This window comes from Oryx dammah, unplaced genomic scaffold (assembly GCF_014754425.2).
Source record: "Oryx dammah isolate SB20612 unplaced genomic scaffold, SCBI_Odam_1.1 HiC_scaffold_12, whole genome shotgun sequence".
NCBI classification, from domain to species: Eukaryota; Metazoa; Chordata; class Mammalia; order Artiodactyla; family Bovidae; genus Oryx; species Oryx dammah.
In genome coordinates this window covers 71,499,341-71,518,524 of record NW_024070196.1, presented here as the reverse complement: position 1 = coordinate 71,518,524, position 19,184 = coordinate 71,499,341, and the positions used below count along the sequence as shown (strand labels likewise).

Here is a 19,184-nt window from a genome sequence, read left to right as displayed (position 1 = left end):
CGCCAGCCCCCACGGGCAGTGCTGGCTGGGGGACTGTCCTCCAGGCCAGGCTCCCCGCCGCCGCCGGCGGCTGTCTGACTGCTGATCGATAGGAGTCACCCTGGTTCTGTCCTGTTCCTCGTTTGTACTCAGCCGGGCGCCTAGAGGGAGCTGCAGTGTTCTTTCAGAGCTTGTCGGGTAGGCGCTCTCTCCTTCCCTAAGCCAGTAGCGCTGAGGTCTGAGCTTGGACCTCAGGATGCCTTGTCCCGCAGCAGCTGCACGGAACAGCAGGCTGCCGTTTGGCGCGGCAGTGCCCTGCGTTTCCTCCTTGCGGGGCATCACGTCTTTCTAACTCCCCAGGGTCCGGGTGACCTCTCCCTTTGCCGCTGTGGCTCAGTAGACCCTCTCCGGCCCCAGGGCGGGCGCCTGACGTGCCCCCAGCGCAGGGACTGCCTGGCTCGCTCCGTACCGCTTGCCACCCGCAGCTGTGCCTTCTAGACAGAGGGTCTGGTAACGCTGGCTGATGCAGGTGAGAGCTGAGGTGGCCGTAACTGACTGACTCGGTTGCCAGTGCGTGAAAGCAAAAGCGGAGAGCTCTAGTTTCGTTTCTCCTGCCTTTTCGCTCCAAGTGCGTTTCCTGAGGCGTAGGGTGAGGGCTGGGCTCCGCCGGCAGAACTGGGCAGACGTTCAGTCGTCACAAATCATGCGTGTGGGTCGGGAAGGGAAAGTCAGTTGCTGTGCAGGTGAAGCCGGAGGGAGCTTGCACTGTGGCGCCTGCGCAGCCAGGCTCTGTGTGCGGCGCGCGTCCCTCCCGTCCTCCTCCTGCTCTGTAGCTGCCCCCCTCGTGATGAGCTCCTTTGTAGGACATGGTTTTCACGCTGCATAAGCGCAAGCAGGTGGGGATGCTTAAGCGATCATTTAGGCACGGGGGGGAAAGAGTCAGCTGGGCACGGGGGGCTGGACTGTGGGCCTGGGCTCCTTCCCGTGGCCTCCCCACAGGCCTTGAGGACAGGGAGCCTCACGGTGCCTGCCCTGCCTGCTTCGTGGTGCATTTGAGGTGTTTGCTTGGGGAGGAAGACAGAGGGCTCCCCAGAGTCTGAAGTGCATTAGAAACCTAGAAGATAATGATCAAAGAAATTGAGACTCTTTTAGACCTGTTCTTTGTCGAATCTCCTTTCTTTTAAAGTCTCCTGAAATCAGCCCCAGTCTCATGGAGTGTTCAGAAGGACCGTTGCTGGTAAATGACAGCTCTCCTGAAGCGCAGGCTGACTGCTGGTCTGGACCACGCCTGCTCTGTCCAATAAAGACTGGTGAATGGCGGGAGCCGCTCGGAATCCCAGTGGTGGGTGGTGGCCAGTAAAGCCACCCTTACTTCAGTTTAACAAACCAGAGAGGTCGAGGTGCTTTGGAGAGTACGTCACTGCACTTTCTGGTTCCCTGACTTTGCACTCCGTCTCCTGACTGATTATGCAGCTCGAACGAACTCTCTCTGGGCTCTCAGAGCCCAGGGAGGGAAGGCACAGCGAGCCTGCCTTCCGCGGGGCAGGGCCCGGTGGCCAGGCTGCCGGGCGAGCGTCTGCCGAGTGCAGGTGTGTGCGCCTGCCATCTGTTTCTGGGCTGACGAGATGGGGAGGCTTTCTCTGTCCCAGCACTGCTGACGTTTGGGGGCACGTGATTGCGTGGAGACCAGGCCGTGTGTTGTAGGGTGTTAGCGGCAGCCCTGGCTTCTGCACCGGAGCGCCTTCACACACTGACACACACAGACATCACCCACTTGTGAAGACAGAACCTGTTTCCAGACGTTGCCGGGGCCCCTGTTGGCCAGGTCAGAACCCCCAGTTGAGAACCACTGTGCTAAGGAGGTGAGTTAAATCTTGAAGTCATGTCACAGAAAGGAGCTTTGAACATGGGGTCAGAGCAGGTTCAAGACATCGTCGTTTGTTACCTGAATTCTTGGGCTTTTGATTCCACCTTCTGCACCTTGGTGAGATCCGACACTGCCGTTTGACCCTGCGCCTGGCCTCGGAAGGCCGTCTTCAGCTGAGGCGCGCTACAGGAGCCCGAGAGGTTTGCCGCGGGGGTAGCGGTTACATACAGGGGACTGTCCGCACACGTGCGTGTGTGTGGTTTACTCTGTGCTCTGGGAGACAGTATTCCTTTGTTGTCCAGTCGCTCAGTCATGTCTGACTCTCTGTGACCCCATGGACTAGAGCGCGCTAGGCTTCCCCGCCCTTCACCATCTCCCAGAGCTTGCTCAAACTCACCAACCCTGAGTTGTGACGCCATCCAATCTTCTCGTCCTCTGTCGTCCCCTTCTCCTCCTGCCTTCAGTCTTCCCCAGCATCAGGGTCTTTTACAGTCAGTTGGCTCTTAGCTTCTGGTGGCCAGAGTATTTTATTTTAGGCCTGGCTAAGATAAGGTTTGTCTCTAATTAGCTTATGAGCGTATATTGCTTAGAAAGTGAGAGCAGTTATGTTTCAGTTGTAGGAAAACGTCGTCTGTATGTTGAGAAAACGCGACTGGAGGTTCATGGGTCTTCCCCTCCCTGAGCCTCTGTCCCCTCGTGGAGTTCATACGCAGCTCCTGAGTGAAGCCCACTCCAACGAGAAGGGCCGGGACTGACAGAGTCGCGTCCCCCGTCGGTTCCTGGCTCACACTTGGATGGCAGTGCTGTGAAAAGGTGTCGGGCAAACTTTCAACAACAGCCTAATTTGCTAGTTGTCCCGTTGCTTTGAGGTGTGTGTTTTTCTCCTGTCTGCGATCCCTTCTCATCCCGCAGAGGATTTAAGGCCTTTTGCTGCCATTTAAGAGCGTCAGCTTGAAGGGGAGACGCAGGGAAGGGGGTAGGCACCGCAGCCTCCTGGGTGCGGAAAGGCCCGCACGGCTGCTCTGAGGACAGGCCGGGAGGAGGTGACGCTTCGTGACCGCCGTGGTCATTCCCGTAACCTGTGCTGTTGGCCCGGATCAGACTAGTCCAACAGGCTGGTGTCTGGGGACGTGCTGGGTCTCCGCCGCTGGCGGGGATGAGGCCCCGGGAGCCAGTGGGTGGGGGTGCGCTGTGGCCTCATCGACGTCGCCCCGCAGCACTCAGCTGGCCGACGCCGTCCTGGGGGAGCCGCACTGGGCGAGCGTGTCTCTCGGTGGTTGCTGTCGGGGACCTGTTCACCCGTCCCACTCGATTGTGAGCTGCTTGAGGACAAGGGTTTTGCCTTTCGTTTTGGAGTCAGATGGTCCTCCTCTTGAGTCTCTGCTGCTTGCCAGATCTGTGTTCCAGAAGGCTGTTGACATCTCTTACCTGGTCTGTTGAGTGAAGCGGGTAACACCTGCCTGGCCTGCTCCCAGCTCACCTGTGAAGGCTCAGGAAGTGTCTGCTCTTCAAGGTCTCACCCCACCTTACGCCTGGAGCCAGTGGGGTTTTGAAAAGTAACCGGAATATGCACCCGGGTGGGATTCTGCTTTGCCTCATACGCTTGAGGTTTACACCCTAAACACTGAATCCTCCTGCAGAGAAGTCCTGTGGGATGAGAGGTAAATGTGCGCCGGGCCGGCGCGGGGCAGACGGCTGGACAGACGGCTGTCCAGAGTGCAAAGCGGACAGCCTCCAGGGAGGAGGCGGGGTCGGGGTACGCGTGCCGTAGGCCTGAGTCTGGCCCGTGGGAGGACGGGGGTGGAGGAGGTGCTGCTGCGTGTCTGGAGTGAAGGCCCCAGGAGGGCTCAAGCGGGCGAGCGCGTCAGCGATGGACCGCGCGGGCCGCAGCCTCTGGGGCTCTGGGCTGAAGCCCTGGGCACCTGCCTGGAAGTGTGGGCTCCTCCCGGCGCGTTGGGGGGTGCCTGGGCCTTCCTGGGGAGGCTGGGTGTTGCAGGGAGGCAGTTTCCTAGGTCTGGGTGTGAGATGCAGTGGAGGCAGGAGGTCAGGGTGGAAGTGAGCCAGGTAGAGGCAGGTGACTAGATTTGAGACACTCAGTGGATTTCGTTAATATGCTGAGAAGAAAGTGGAGACAGAGGCCAGAAAGTAAGGTGTTTGCAGATAGTTCTTTTAACTTAAAGATTGTGTAAAAAGCTGCTTTCGCCTTAGGAGTAGAGTTTCAGTCACACAGCCGGGAGGGCCCTGCAGCCGTGGCCCCTTCTTGGGACCTGTCTGCCTCGAGCCCTCCTCTTCCCCAGAGGTGCGAGGTGCCTCTGTTTCTCCAGGGGTCTGCCCGGGGACTGTCAGGGTGTGCGGCTCCCGAGACCTGCTGAGGTCAGCAGCACAGCTGGAGACAGAGCGGGCATTGGGCATGGCGCAGACCCCGGCCGCCTTCCGCAGTGTCTGCCCCTGCTGCGGGGCCAGGGCGTGAGCACCGCCCTGGGGAGCAGCAGGCAACGCCATTCCCCGCAGGAGGGGTGGGGGGGGGGGGGTTCTACTCGGGCTTGCCCGGGAGCCCGAGTGAGAAGAGGGGCCGGAAGGCCCGCCCACATCTCCCACCCACTCCTCCTGCGGTCTCGGCACTCCCCCCAGTCTGCCTGGCAAGAAGGCCTGGTCTGGGGGAGCCCTTCTTCCACTGGGGAGCCGTCACAGGCTGCCAGCAGTCCACCCCTAGGCCAGATGGTGGGAAGGCGGCCCTCTGCGGGCGGAGCGTTCCGGCAGAGGGTGGCCACAGTACGCCCGCGGGGTGGGCCTGGGGAGGGGCACAGCCGGCTTCCCGTGGGTGCAGGAGTCCGCCTGGCACGGCCTCGGGGGCCTTCCTGGCTGCGGCCTCGAGACTCTGCCGGGCCGCGGGCCTGGGCCAGGTGTGGGAGCCAAGGAACCTGGGCAGAGGCTGTGGCCGAGACGGCGCAGGAGGTGGCCAGGGTGGGGCCGGTGCAGTGAGTGTGCGCGTGCGCGGGTGCGGACGTGTGTGTGTGTGTGTGTGACATACACACACACACACACATGCTGCTTTTGAAGTGTAACTTACGTACTGAACTGCACAGACATCTAGCTTCCCACGTGGTGAGTTTTGTCAAGCAAGCAGGCTCTGTGGTCTGTTCCCCACTGGAGATGTGGAGTGTTCCCCCCTCCCCAGAGAGTCGCCAGGTGGAATATGGGGGGTGAACGCGACCCCCAGGGTCCGGGAGGCTGTGGAGGAGCAGCTGGGGCGCCCGGGGGCCTTGCTGAAGCGCCGCTCGGCCTGGAGCTACGGTCTCGGGGCGCAGGCAGGGGGCTCCTCTGCCGGGCGCGTCCGCCGCCTAGTCGGGCTGCGCGGTCGTGGTAATGGGGTGTGGTCTGGAGAGCGGAGAGCTTGGTGGCTCTGCACTGGTCATCTGGAAAATGTAAAAAAGGTTTTCTGAGAAAAGTAAGACCTGTTTTCTTCAGGAAGTTAGAAAGTGCAAAAACAAGAGCACACTGTTAAGACTCTTGAACGTGGTCCTTCAGACCATTTGGGAAGGATAACTGGGTGACTTGGTGCTTTTAAACGCACCCACCTTTGGGACCTCCCCGGGGGTCCAGCGGCTAGGACTGCGTGCTCCCAGTGCGGGGCCCGGGGTCCAGCCCTTGTTGGGGAACTAGGCCTCTCGTGCTGCTTGGGACGGCCGAAAGAAATAAGCACACAGGCTTTACTTAGCGCGTAGACTACATCGTAAACGTACCTGGACCGTTGAAGACCTTAGCCGCAGGCCCACAGCACGGCAAACCCAGTGTTTTCATCGCAGCCTCCCCTCCAGACAGCTGAAGTGTCGCCAGGCATTCTCCACTGAAATAATATTGTAGGGTGGTTGTTCTTTCTTTAAAATTGACCCAAAACATTAATTCGTTTCCAGTTTGTACATGTCACAAAGACGATTGTCACGGTGAGAGTAGTTAACGTCACTTCACAAGATTACTTTTTCCTGATGAGAGCTTCCAAGATTTACTGTCTCAGCAGCTTTTACATACGCAGTATTAACCATAGTGTGATTTTTTTTTAGGTTGTTAAACAGACTTTCCCCTCTGTGGGAATGTGGTACTTGACTGCTCTTGCCTTTCTCATGGGTCTGGGTAGAAGGGATGGCACCGTGGAAACTCACAGGAAAAGGGACAGCGGTCTGCAAGCGTGCGCCTGCACCGGCTTCACCCCTGGCTCATGGCGCAAAAAGCCGAAGCCAGCCCAGCAACGGCTGCCTGGCACGAGCCTCCAGCTTCCTTCCTGTGCTCTGTTTCGAACGTCTCGGGCAGCTGACACCCGAGAGGTGTCTGGCGGCGGTGCTGACTTAGGACCCAGAGGTTGTGGTTGAAGCGCTGGGGGTCCCAGACGCCCCTTGGCTGTGCAGCCGGGCTCTGCTCCCTGGTGGGGCTGCCGCATGAGTCCTCCTCAGCCAAGAGGACCTGCCGTCCCGGCAGGCGTGTCAGAACGCAGGGCCTCTGCCCAGCCTTTCGTGACTGCCGCTGTTTGGGGGACCCGCTGTGCGCTGCGGGGCCTGGGGAGACCCTGAAGAGGCAGACGAGGTACCCGGCGCTCGTGGTCCACATCCTGCTGGGCAGAGTGGACCAGATGCCGTGAGGCGGCCACCCTGTTCCTAGGAGAGCAGACTGGCTCTGGGGGGTGGGGGGCGCCCGTGAGGGGATCGAGGGTCGGAGGGGAGAGCTGGTGGGCGCGAGAGGGAGGCGGGCGGCCGGGCCTCTGCAGAGTGCAGGCTGTGGCACGGCCGTGCACGCTTGGCACCTGCAGGGGAGCATCTCCGCAGGCTGATGGCGGGCACAGCTGTTTGACACGCCTGTTTGCCTCCGGACGGGCCCGCGGTTTTAGAAACCAGGCCGTGCGTGTCTGTGCACGTGGCTCCTGGTTCCTGCGTGGTGGCAGTTCTGCCTGTGTGGGTTCACCTGCGTGTCCCCAGCGGGAACGGCCACGTGGGTCCAGCAGCTGGACAAGTGCGCCCAGCTCCCGCCCCACCTGCCCGCTGTGTGCAGACGTGCGTGGTCTGGTTCAGGTTTGGTTAGCGTTTGTTCAGGTTGTGAGAAAATGACCGTAAGGTTCACCACGTTGCCGTCTCCTGCATGTACTGCTTAGCCGTGTCCTGCGTGTCCACACTGTGGGGCAGCCAGTCTCCACGCATTTCCATCTTGCGAAAACGGAGCTGGCCCAGCCCTCGGCGCCGCCATCCTGCTCCGTGTCTCTCTGAATGTGACTCCTCTCGGGCCTTGTTACAAGTGGAGTCGTGCGGTACCTGCCTTTGTGACTGGCTGATGGGGATTAACAATGTCCTCAGGGCGCTTCCCTGTCGCGCCTGGGTCGGGATTTCCTTGCTTTTTATTGCTGAATGATGCCCCACGGTGCAGACACACCACGTCTCCTCAGCCGTCATCCCCCGCTGGGCCCTGGGGCTGCGTCCCCCTCCTGCCTCTCGTGGATGAAGCTGCTGAGAACACGGGGTACAAGTGCCTCCTTGAGACCCTGCTTCCAGTCCTTTGGGGTGTAAACCTCGAGGTGGAGTTGCTGGATCCTGGGTAGTTCTGGGCTTCGCTCGTGAGTCAGATGGGGAAGGGTCTGCCTGCGGTGCGGGAGGTCTGGGTTTGATGCCTGGGTCAGGAGGGTCCCCTGGAGGAGCACACGGAACCCGCTCCAGTGTTCTTGCCTGAGAATCCCCGTGGATGGAGGAGCCCGGCGGGCTGCAGTCCACGGGGTCGCAGAGTCGGCCCTGACTGAGCGGCTGGGCACAGCCCAGCGCGGGCCACTCCGTTTGCACTCTCCGGAGAGCTGCCGTGGGGGCTGCCCCAGTTCTTGTTCCCACCAGCCCACAGGGTGTGTTTCTCCACCTCCTCCCCACCAGCCCTGGTCTTCTCTTTCTTTTCTTTTTACGGTGGGTGTCCTTTGCAGAACATCTGTCTGAGTCATTTGCCCGTTGTTTACAGGTTTCCGAGGTCTTCCCACCCGCTGGTGTTTGTCTGTCCCTGGCTGTGGCTTCGGGCCTCAGTGCTCCCCGCGCGGTCTCTGTTGCAGGGTGAGGTCTTAGTTGCCCTGCCCGTGGCTTGTGGGGTCTTAGTTCCTGGGCCAGGGATCAAACCCACCTCCCCTGCCTTGCAAGGTGCATTCTTATTCACTGGACCACCAGGGAGGTCCCCCTTGGCCCATTTTGAATCAAAGTTTTGGAGGGTTTTTGTCATTAAGTTTTAGGTGTTTTCTGTGTGCTCTGAACACCTGATGGCACTTACCGGCGCTTTCTCACGTTCCACGGGTGCCTTTTTCCTCTGTTGATGGTGTCCTTTGATGAGTGGCAGGTTTCAGGAAATCCAAGTTGTCCTGTTTTTCTAACGCTCATGCCTTTGCTGTCACGTCTTAACAAACTGTTGCCCAATCCAATGTCATGAAGCTCTTTCCTCCCTCTGCTTTCTTCTAAGAGTTTTTGTAACGTTACGTTCAACATCCGGGCCTTTGTTCCATCTCAGGTTGGTTTTTGTAGGTGGTGTTAAGTGAAGGTCAGGACTCGGGGGCCTCCTAAGGCCCGGGAGGAGGGTTCTGTCTGAGCACCCCGGTCAGAACCGGCTTCGGTAGCTGACTCTCCCTGCCCAGTGGGGAGCCGCGTGCTGCAGCCCTCGAATCAGCACCCCCCAGACAGCACGGGAGTGGGGTGCTCGGGGGGTTAGGGTCAGGGCCATCTGGGAGCAGAGCCCGAGGGTGGGCTGCCGGCTGCGGCGGCTCCCAGGGTGTCCCTCACTTGTGTCGCCGTCTCTGCAGAGGCCGTCGGGGGCACAGCCACGGCGCCACCGCCAGAGCCCCTCAGAGGTCCCTCTGTGTGTCCTCTGACCCGAGGCGCGCCCCTGCAGAGGAGACGGGTGCCAGCCTTGCTGAGTGCAGTGCGCCCTGCGCTGAGAGACTCCGGACTGAGGCGCAGGCCGCGGGGGCCCCGTGACGTGGAGCTCTCGTCTGCCTCCTCGGGCTGGCTGGCTGTCCTGTAGATTGGGGACCGGCCGCCTGGCCGTGGACGAGGGTTCCGGCCGCCCATCCGTAGATGGGGGTTCCGGCCCCATCCTGTAGACTGGGGACCGGCCGCCCGTCCGTGGATGAGGGTTCCGCTGCCTGTCTGTAGATGAGGGGCCTCACAGAGAGCTGAAGCGCCTTCCTCGAGGCTGTGCAGCTGGTGAGCGGCAGGGCCTGGGCCCACCCCCGTTTCTGCCGTCCCCATGTCCTCCAGCTCCACAGTTCCTTCTCCGTGAGAACTGCTGCCCCTGCCCCCGGGTGTGCATTCCTGGCTGGTGCCCTGTCTTCTGGCTGACCCTCCGCCTTGGGGGCTCAGGGCACCTGTGGATTCTGCAGGAAGCCCCGGGCTCCCCGCTGAGGCTCGCGGAGTGTGCATCCTGCTTCCCTGGGGTTGTGCGTGTGCCGGGCCGGGCTCTGGGTGCTCCGGGTGGGTCTGCAGGCAGGTGAGTGTGCTGTGCTCCAGCCGGGCACGTGGGTGCTCCTTGCTGCACCACTTAGGACTGATGCCAGCTCAGCTGGGCCCTCATCCGCTCCGATGGCAGCTGCCCGGGCGAGTCGGCCTATGCGGAACACGAAGGAGCAGGCTTCTTGGGTTGTCTTGTCCCCGCGCGTCCTTTCTCTTCCCCGCGGTGCAGATGGCAGGAAACCGCCTTCCCAGCGGCTTCCCTGCAGCCCCTCTGCCTGCGGGGACGGGCGGCACGCCCCCATGCTGCCCACGCCTGCCTTCCCGGGGCCACTGTGGACGGTGTCTGGGCTCTCCTGAGGGTGGAGGGGGCCTGTGCGGGTCTGTGCCCTGGGACGAGCTCTGGCGGCCGCTGCGTGCGGGTGGGTGCCGCTGGGTCAGGGCTGACAGCTGCCAGGCAGAGCTGGCCTGTCACGACAGAGCTGTGGCTCGGGACCTGAGTGACTGCTGCCTCCAGAGCGCAGAGCAGGAGCGTTCGGTGCCACCGTGTCGTGACCAGGCGGAGGCCTTCCTCGGCCTCGTGGAAGCTTGCGCTTGGCTTCACCGTGGCCGTGCCCTCTGGGAGACGGCGCTGCAGGGAGCCACACTGCCATTCGGTTCCTCCTTGCTGTCGCGTGACACCAGAGCCTGGCCCACAGGCCCACGTCCACCGTGCCCCTCTGTTGTGATGGAGACAGAGTGTCCTCAGCTGAGAGGCCCCTGGCGACCGCCCCACATCTGTGTTGGTGGCCGCTGATGTCCAGCTCGCCATCAGGCTGCTCGTGTGTCCCTGAACCCCCTCCCTGGGCTGGGCCCAGGGTTGAAGGAGGCCGAAAGCTGGGAGACGCCCGTGGGTGCAGTCTGCCGCGGAGCCTCTGCCGGCCAGTCTGCCCAGCTGGCTCCAGCCTCCCAGGCCCCAGTGGGGCCGGGCCTTCCCCGCGGGGAGCGCCGTCTGATTGATCGCACCCCGTGGGGCTGTGCCCGCGGAGACGACTCCGTGACGCTGTTCGGCCCAGCTGTACCAGAGGGGGGCGGGGGGGGGGTACCCATCGCTGCCGCCCCTGGGACTGGGGCGGGCCGAGCTGCCTCCCAGACACGCCCGCCCGGTGGTGGCCTGGGTGAGGGTGGGGTCTGCAGGCCCAGCTCGCGGGCACAGGACGTTGCCCCGCTGTCGTGCCCGGGCGGCTGTGGGCAGCTCGCGCCGTTGCTCGCTCGCGGCGTTTGTTGGCAGCCTGCTCTCCCCTCGGGCGGTGGTCGGGGCGGTGCTTGAGTCGCTGGTGTTTTGCACATGTTGGTATGTTACTATGTATTTCTTTTCTCTGTTCCCAGGCAAACCAATTTTTTCAGTTGATATTCACCCAGACGGGACCAAGTTCGCAACTGGAGGGCAAGGTAGGTTCTGGGGAGCAGCGGGGCGCTGTGTGCCCACCCTTGCCTGCCCCCCGTTCTGCAGAGCGCCCATGGCAGCTCACGGCCGAACCTGGGGCTCAGTGCACGCTCTGAGTGTTCTGGCAGCAGGTTGATGTTCTGACCCCTGCTGAGTGGGCTCCTGGTGAAGGCAGCCTGCACCCTGGCTTCCTGAGCGTGGGGAGGCTGGTGGTCTCACGACAGAACTGGAGGGGGCTGGGCGCAGGCTTCAGCCCGCTGTCACTGCGCATCTCTCAGGGCTCAGGAGAGCTCCGCGCACTCCCCGGGGCCGGGGCTCCGTCCTCATGTGCGCGGGTGCGCCTGCCTGCCAGGCTGGCATCCTGAGGTCCAGGGCTGATGAGGAAGAGTCCTAATATCCTGGCCAAGAGGCCGTCTTGGGGGCGCTGTGTGGCGATTTTGACACATCCATGTCCAGGCCCTTACTGGTTTTCGCTTCCGTACTAGAGAGTTAGCGAGGGGCTGCCCTTTCGGGAGTTCCCAGCAGTGGAATCCCTCCTGAGATGCTCAGGTGTGTGTGCCAGCACAGTGCCCGCTGCCTGGCAGTGGGGAGGTGTGGGGTGCCCTGTACAGCTGCTTGTCTCCCGGATCGGCACAAGGCCCCCCTGGGCCCCTGGTGGACCCGTGTTGGAGACCAGGCCAGGGTGGAGGGCAGAGCCCGGGCCTCCGAGCCCAGCAGCGCTTGTTTCCATTCATCTGCCCGGTCAGCCTGACTGTGTGCCGGGTGAGGGCGGGCACGGTGTCCTGTGCCCGCTCCAGACTTATCGAGTCGTCTCTGCTTCTCCGTTCCAGGACAGGATTCTGGGAAGGTTGTAATCTGGAATATGTCTCCAGTCCTCCAGGAGGATGACGAGAAAGACGAGAATGTCCCCAAGATGCTTTGCCAGATGGACAATCACTTAGGTATTTCAGGGTGGCCCTTTGCAGGCTTTGCGTGGTGGCACAGTGCCCAAGGTTAGCACGTGTGTTTATGATCAGAGAGATCAGGCCGTGCGGCGCTAGCTCCCGTGGCCTGCTGTCTGACGCGCAGATCTTGGCTGCACACCTGGGTGAGTTATTCAGCAGAAGACCCGGCCTGCCCACAGAACCACCTTTGGACAGTCTGCAGGTACCTCCGGTGATTTCCTGCTCACGAGTCATTCCTGCCTGATTCCACGGGGCTTTGGGACCAGTGGCCTGGAGGCAGTAGGGTTCTGGGGAAGGGTGCCCACGAGACAGCTAAGCTGGGCCGGCCGCCGTGGCCCTTGGGGCCTCTGCCAGGCCCTCGGGGCTCCCCGACGGGGTCGCGGTGTCCTCTCCCGCGGTAGCGCCATAGTTCTCTGCCCTGGAGCATCTGGGGGCCGTACCCGGCTCTGGGGCCCACCCAGCTGCCCCGGAGACACTCGCTCCCAGTTACGCGTGCCCCCATGGGCACTGTGCCCCTCCCTCCATCCACATGAGGGCCACAGCCTGGACGGTGTCCTGTGTCGTGGGACTCGGGGGCCTCCGACCGGCAGGGCCAGGGTGTCTGCCCGCTTAGCTGGCGCGTGCAGGGCGGTCTGCCTGCAGTTGGGAAGGAGCTGGTAGGTGGCTTGAAGCCAGTTTAGTGCTCTACCGAGCTGCTTCCCTGGATGCTCTGGAGAGGGCGTCTCAGCCTTTTCTCACGAGCCCTCCTGTGGAGGGTCATCCCAGGTCGGAGATGCGTCTCAGCAGGCTGCGCCCTGCTGACGTGAGGGGTCTGAGTTCCCAGTTCCCCGACCGCACGCTCAGCACTGACCTCCCAGAGACGAGTGCCCACGCGGACCCTGCCCTGGGCGGGCGCTCGTGCACGCGGTCGGCGCCCCGCGCACCTGCTCCTGCCCCGACAGAGCGGCCTTCCTGAGCTGCTCCTGCCGCCCGGCCCCGCAGACACCTGATCTCTCTGTTTCTCTCCCCAGCGTGCGTGAACTGTGTGCGGTGGTCAAACGGTGGGATGTACTTAGCTTCCGGGGGAGACGACAAACTGATTATGGTGTGGAAACGGGCTACGTAAGCACTGTTTCTTTTCTTCCGTCTTGTTCCTAGAAGCTGCGTTGGTGGTCTTAATCCCACCCTGGCACCCAGAGCCCCAGCTTCGGGGGTGGCAGGAAGTACATGTGCTTGGGGCAGCCACCCACCTGCCTGCAGACCAGCTCAGTGGCCCCCCAGGGCTGGCGCTGGTGGCCTCTCTGGTTTTGTCCTGCGAGTGAGGCCTCCCCGCACACGGGGTCCAGAGCCCACCCTCCTTGGCGCTGGCCTGCCCCCTCTTGCCCGGGGCTCTACGGCCCCCCGCCCCGAGCGCCTGCAGCCGCAGCGCACCGTCTCCGGGGCCCCTCAGGTTGGGCCTGGGCCTCTGGGCCAGGCAGGCTAGGGACCAGAGGCCTCCCGCTCAGCCGGAATGTCCCTGGGGCTGTGGCTAGGAGAGCCTGCCTGTAGCCTGGGTGGGTTCTGCCGGACGGAGAGTGTTAGCGGGGCACGCCTGCGGGGCCCGGGGGCCACCCCAGTGCTGTTCCAGCCCCAGCGTCCCAGCAGGAAGTTCACGGCCCTGCAGGAGGGCCTCAGATTCTGTGGCTTCAGCCAACGTAGAATAACATGTGGTACCCAATTTAAGAAACAGAAGCAAATCACAATTCCACCAGTTAAAGGGAGCCGCAGGCTGTGTGTGTGTTTCCGTGCGTCCCGGGCTGTGCTCCAGCCCAGATGGCGTGAGGGAGCTTGTTCGGATTGGCGTCCCGGCCTGTGGCCGCCATGCCATTCTGTCTCTTGGACACGTTGCCAAGGCTTGTTGGGCTGCGAGCGTCCACCCAGTGCACAGATGCGGCCTCGCCCGCCCAGCCCGCGCGGTGCAGCTGGCCGCTGTCTGTCTGTCTGTCTCTGTGGCGCCGGCCCGGCCCCGCTGACTGCTCTCTCGCACAGGTACATCGGCCCCAGCTCCGTGTTCGGCTCCGGGGGCAAGCTTGCCAACGTGGAGCAGTGGCGATGCGTCTCCATCCTGCGGACTCACTCAGGCGGTGAGTGGGCTGCCCGGGGGGGCGCCGCAGCGGCCCGTGGAGCGCGGGGCCCCGGCGCAGCCCTGCGTCTGGCCGCCCCCGACCCCCGCCTGCTCAGCGGCGTCAGTGTGCCCACTCCTGCCCTCATGGGCTGTGTGTTTATATCTTTAATGTAGAACTCCCCACGTCCCGCTGTTTATCCTGGGAACTGAGTCACTGCTTCATCAGCGGATCGCTAAGTCCGTAAGCGCACTTTCTTTATTCCACAGAAACCCGCCCACGGGGCCCACTGGAAGCTCCTTGCTTGACTTTGAGTGTGTTTAGAGTGTCTTCAGTGGGCACTTTCAGGTCTGGACTGAGGTGGACAGCACTCGGTCAGAGGCCAGGGACCCCAGAGTCAGTGCAGTTCAGTCTTCCTCCGAAAGCCTGCAGTCTGGCCGGGAAGGGCCGGGCAGGCGTGCCAGGGGGCTGGGGGCCGGCAGTGAGCTGGCTGCATCTCACCCGCTGCGTCTGGGGGTGCCGGCCGCATGTACGGGGCCGGTCCTGGAGGGCTCGTGGCCCTGCTGATGGGGGCCCTTACAGCCCTGGGGCCTGAGAGGGACCCTCCAGCCACGCTGTGGCAGAGGAGGTGGACTCGGGCTCAGGCGGAAACGGCCAGGGCCCAGCAGGGCCTGTGCGCGTTAAGAAGAGACGGACTGGGGAGCTTCCAAGGCAGAGCAGCGGGGGAGCGGGCCCCTTGCTGTGCCCGCAGAGCCAGCGGTGGGGGGTGTCCCGAGCCCTTGGGGAGGAGCCTGCAGCTGGAGGGGGGTCGGGGGGGGCACGCTGCAGACGGTGCTGGAAGGGTGAGCAGGGGCTGAGGGGGGGCCCCTGGGTCACCCTGACGGAGTCAGCTGCGTCTCTGGAACCCAGCAAGCTGCCCGTGAGGCTGCCCAGGTGGGGGGCTCAGAGAGGACTTCCATGGGCCCTCACCTGAGACTGTGTCTAGCCCACCGCCCAGGGCTCCTTACAGGCAGGCAGAGCTGCTCCCCTTCAGTGGGGGCACCTCCGGCAGCAGGTGTGAGTAAGACACTTAAGGAAAAGGATTCGTGAGAAAGCAGAGGCAGATGGGGAGAAAGCATTGGGTCTTGAAAAGCAGCATGTGAAAACCATGTCCTGGGTGTGTTTAACCAGAATGGGGAGAAACACCTTGATAAGACCGGAAGGTCTAGGAGCGCATTTAACCTCGGTGGACATCGCCAGAGTACAGTGTGATGTGTAGTGTGGAGCTAAAGACAAAACCCAGAAAGAAATAGGGTTTGCTAGAAAGTTCTGGTTTCCACAGTTGATACCACAGGGTTAGGAAAACCTGAGCAAATGGCAACTATGGGGGAGGCTGGGAGTCACCTTCAGAAATGGCTGCTGAGCCCACTTTTTCTGTTGAGGCATGGTTTCTGACTATTAAGAATTATTCTGAAACATAGAAATACTTACTCTTCAAAGGAAGCTACAACCCTGCCTTTCGAACAAACATGAACAAAGCTGGAATAATCAGTAACACCGGAATACTTGTGAATTTAATAACATTTGACAGCAGTGATTCATTTTTACTAAGTGTGGTTTATAACAGAAGAACTTTGTGTTGTGGGGCTCTGTTCACATATGTTAACATACTAGGAAGTTAGGTAAGCAAAGCCAGCGTTAGCCTAGGGCATACTGAAATGAATATTATTCAGCATCAGTTCCTAATAAAAATCTTTTTTCTTTTTTAAATTGCCATAGATAACTGTTCTCTTACCGTGATAAGGTCTTCCCTGGGTCTTTGGGAGCAAGGGCAAACAGAGGCCACAGTTGAGCCTCGTCCTGTTGGTTTGGACAGGAGACGGGCGTGGGAAACAGGCCGCAGTCGAGCCTCGCCCCATTGGTTTGGAGAGACGGGCGTGGGTGGTGTCACCACGTCACTCCTGTGGGATCTCTGCACTGCAGTTAAAGAGTCAGAAGGTGCGCAGGGGTGCCCTGGAGGTCCAGCAGGGAGGACGCAGCCCTCTGCCTGCTGGGTGCCGAGCTCTGTCCCTGGTCTGGGGACAAAGACCCCACCAGCTGTGTCAGTTCAGTCGCTCAGTCGGGTCTGACTCTCTGCAACCCCGTGGACTACAGCACGCCAGGCCTCCCTGTCCATCACCAACTTGCGGAGTTCATTCAGACTCCTGTCCATCGAGTCGGTGATGCCATTCAGCCATCTCAAGCTGTGTGGTGTACCAAAAAAAAGAAAGGAGATAGACTGGAAAATAATACAAAAGTGAGATGATGTGAGGAGTGAAGCTCCTAGAGCTTATAAAGCATTGGAAAGCACTTCAGACTAATAAAAGTAAGTTGCTAGTCAGCCTCATATAAGAAAGCTTTTGGTTTTCTCTAGCAGTAGCCAAAGCTTAGCAGTAGCCAGAGTAGCAGTCAGAGTATCCAGTGATAAAGAGGGACCCGTGCGGTTTTACTCAGACTCCTAAGGAGGGTCTCAGAAGGTGGTGTCCGGCGGGGAGAGCGGAGGGCAGGGAGGGGGCGAGCACGTGGCCCGACCAGGCCGAGGGGCCCGCAGGGCAGTCGCCCAGGGTGTGGCCGTGGGCTTGGGGCCGGGGCGCTCGGCTGAGTGCGGCAGAGCAGCGTGGGGCCCTGGGCTGCAGGGGTCATGGCGGTAAACTCGGGCGGGTGGTCGGGCAGATCCGGGGAGCAGAGCGGAGGTGGGGGGTGGGGGCAGACCTGCGAGCTGGTCTCGAGGGCCAGTGCAGGGGCTGACAGGTGGGGCCGGGGCCCGGGGCACAACTGAGTAGTGGGCGGGGGGAAGTGAAGATGCTGAGAGCCTCAGGGTGAGCCCCCCACCCCCGCTCCACAGCTGCCTGGGCACCAGGGGTCGCGTCGGCCACGGGGCAGCACGTGGAGGCCGTGGCCCTGGCGGGCGTGGTCCGGTTCAGGCCCAGTTGGTGGTGCTTAGGAGAGACCTGGGCCTGGAGCTGGATGCAGCCTGGCTGGTCTCCTGCAGGGACAGGGCGAGAGCCGTCACTGGCAGGGGTGGGCACCGGGCCTTTGAGCTGGATGGGCCGGGCCGTCACGGCCGGAAGAGCCATCGGAGAGTCTGGGGGAGTGGTGGGAGTGAGACCAGGGAGGACTCCTGGGCGAGGCCGTGGGGACAGTGGCTGAGGCCAGGAAGCCAAGGTCGTTGGTGCAGGTGGAAGCCTCTTCTCTGGGAATCGCAGGATGGAATGACGCTGGGGAGTTGGTGAGCGTGACAGCGCTGGGGGGCGTGCCTCAGGTGCTCGGTCTGAAGGCAGGTGCTCCGAGCTGGCTTGCGGGAAGTTTCCCCTTGTGGATATTGACCGGACTGGGCGGTGGCTCTAGAGGGCCTCTAGTAGGGCGAGTCGGGACGTGGGGGAAGCTCACCCAGCGGGGTGGACGTCGAGGAGGCCGCGGGCTCCTGAGAACACAGGGCTGTGAGTTCAAGGCAGTGCCAAGGCCCCGGAACCGGAGGAAAGCATTGTCCGCAGGTGATGGGTCAGCAGCCATGCAGCAGCTGGTGGGGCCAAGGAGGCCGCGTGAGCTCAGCCGCAGACCGCATGGCGTGCTCCAGCCGTGCGAGGCGCACGGCAGAGGAGACGGAAGGAGCGCTCGCCCACCAGACCACCAGCAGAGCGGATGTTTGTTCAGTTAACGAAACAAGATGAAATATAAAAGAAGTAATAATTTTTAAAAGTATCGCAAGGGAGAATAACAGACTTGACGACAATAACCTCCTACAGGAAGGAAAAACTGATGGAATTGGCAGCTGATGTCTGTGTTTTCCACAGTTCAGGAAAATTGCTAAGAAGCTCACCTGCCTTCTGGAGTCCTGCTTGAGCAGGCCGCTGCTCTAGGCCTTGGAAGCACCGGGGTCTGGGGTGTGCGTGGGGCCCCCAGCACCCACCCAGGCTCCAGAGGTTCCAGGGCCGCCTGCTATAGACCTGCCTTCGCCTTAGACCCCCCCACCCCCCACAGCCTCCTCCCAGCACATGGGAGCACCAGGGGAGGCCACAGACAGTGTCAGACTGACGGGCGGTCTTGCCGTGCCAAGTAAACACAGACAGACTCACCGGGCTAGAAGGGAGCCATCCTGAAGCTAAAAAGGAGGCTTTGAACTGGACATCGTGCTCACAGCACTAGAGGAGCCCCCGCCCACAAGTGCCCCACACGCGGTGTGTGCAGGGTGCCGTGGGTGCCAGAGCCTGCGCCCGCAACGCGGAGTGGGGCGGCAAGAGAGCTTGTGCTGCCCCCGAGGAGCTCACGGCCTGGAGGAGAAGGCCCCACGGCTCTCGAGTGGCGGCTCTCTCTGACTTCGCCCCCAGCCCTTCCTCCGTACACCCCGTGCCCAGCCAGGTGCTGCGCTCAGAGGAACCAGAGCGCCCTCGGCCGTCTTGCCCACTCTGCCGGGGCTGCCACGCTTCATCTGAGCATGGGCGGGGCCGCTGGGCACTCCAGGCCTCCTGTCCAGTCGCAGGGCCTGAGTGGGAAGTGCTTCAGGGCAGTTTGGAAAGGCTAGTGATGGTGGTCCCGGGTCAAGTCTGCCCAGCCGTGAGAAGCCTGGGCCCGCTGACTGACCGACCGGCTGGCGGGCAGGGTGGAGCTGTGTGTGTGTGCCCACGCCACGGTGAGAGACTGACCGCCCGCCCTTGTCTTCCAGATGTGATGGACGTTGCGTGGTCCCCCCATGACGCCTGGCTGGCCTCGTGCAGCGTGGACAACACCGTGGTCATCTGGAACGCCGTGAAGTTCCCAGGTCTGCGCCGCCTCCGCCCCGGCGGTCTGACCACGGCGCCCCCTGGTGGTGGCTGCAGTGGGTGGTCCGGGTCCCCTCGGCTGACCTCTCAGGGTCTTGCCAGTAACTCAGGTCTCCGTCGACCGTGTTTAAGGTTTGAAAGTTGACTTTAGAGACAGCAGTAGCCAAGTCTCCGTGCGGCCGCCTGCCAGCTAGTATGCCCTCCCTGCGGGCTCAGTCTCTGCCCCCCGGCGTCTCTCTGTGACGCCCTTGGGCGTGAGCAGGCGAACACGTTCCCTCTGCAGGAAGCTTATTTCCCTGCTGACGGGCTGGAATCCCTCCCAACAGCAGCGCCTGGCCAGCCCTGTGTTTCCAGCCCACGAGGTGCTTCCTGTCCCTGCTCTGTCTTGCATACCCTCATCCTCAGTGAGGACGAACAGGGACCCCACGGTGCAGGGCCGGCCCCTGCGCGGTCAGGGCGGCTCTGGCGGGTGGACTCCTGTCCAGAAGGGGGACCAGCAGCAGGGCTGTGCTCCCAGCAGGACAAGGGGTGCGGCCAGGGTCGGGGGCTGGCCGGGACGGCTCCTGAAGCCCCCTCTCTTGGCCGGCCGGCCCCCCACCTGTGTTTCTAGACAGATTTTTTTTCCCCTGGTGAAGTCTTTCCAACGCTTCTTATTTGT

The 19,184-nt window shown here is 62.1% G+C and overlaps 2 protein-coding genes across 3 annotated transcripts in view; one reads left to right on the top strand and one right to left on the bottom strand.

The window, feature by feature from the left end:
* The window catches only part of MRPL40 (mitochondrial ribosomal protein L40), an 11,465-nt gene extending 7,117 nt beyond the window's left edge, over window positions 1–4,348 (bottom strand). The window contains exons 1-2 of the mRNA XM_040251316.1: window positions 4,212–4,348; window positions 1,925–2,029 (exon numbers count right to left, since the gene is read on the bottom strand). Coding sequence (XP_040107250.1) covers window positions 1,925–2,029; window positions 4,212–4,348 — 242 coding nt within the window. The remainder of the gene's footprint in view (window positions 1–1,924; window positions 2,030–4,211) is intronic.
* Window positions 4,349–10,669: 6,321 nt separating this feature from the next.
* LOC120871354 (protein HIRA) overlaps window positions 10,670–19,184 on the top strand; it is a 33,093-nt gene continuing 24,578 nt past the window's right edge. The window contains exons 1-5 of one of the 2 annotated variants that reach the window (XM_040251254.1): window positions 10,670–10,728; window positions 11,554–11,664; window positions 12,678–12,768; window positions 13,675–13,769; window positions 18,430–18,525. In XM_040251254.1, coding sequence (XP_040107188.1) covers window positions 11,586–11,664; window positions 12,678–12,768; window positions 13,675–13,769; window positions 18,430–18,525 — 361 coding nt within the window. In that variant the 5' untranslated portion in view covers window positions 10,670–10,728; window positions 11,554–11,585. Of the gene's footprint in view, window positions 10,729–11,553; window positions 11,665–12,677; window positions 12,769–13,674; window positions 13,770–13,924; window positions 13,992–18,429; window positions 18,526–19,184 lie in introns of those variants that run through there. The other variant, XM_040251255.1, reaches the window with a different exon arrangement.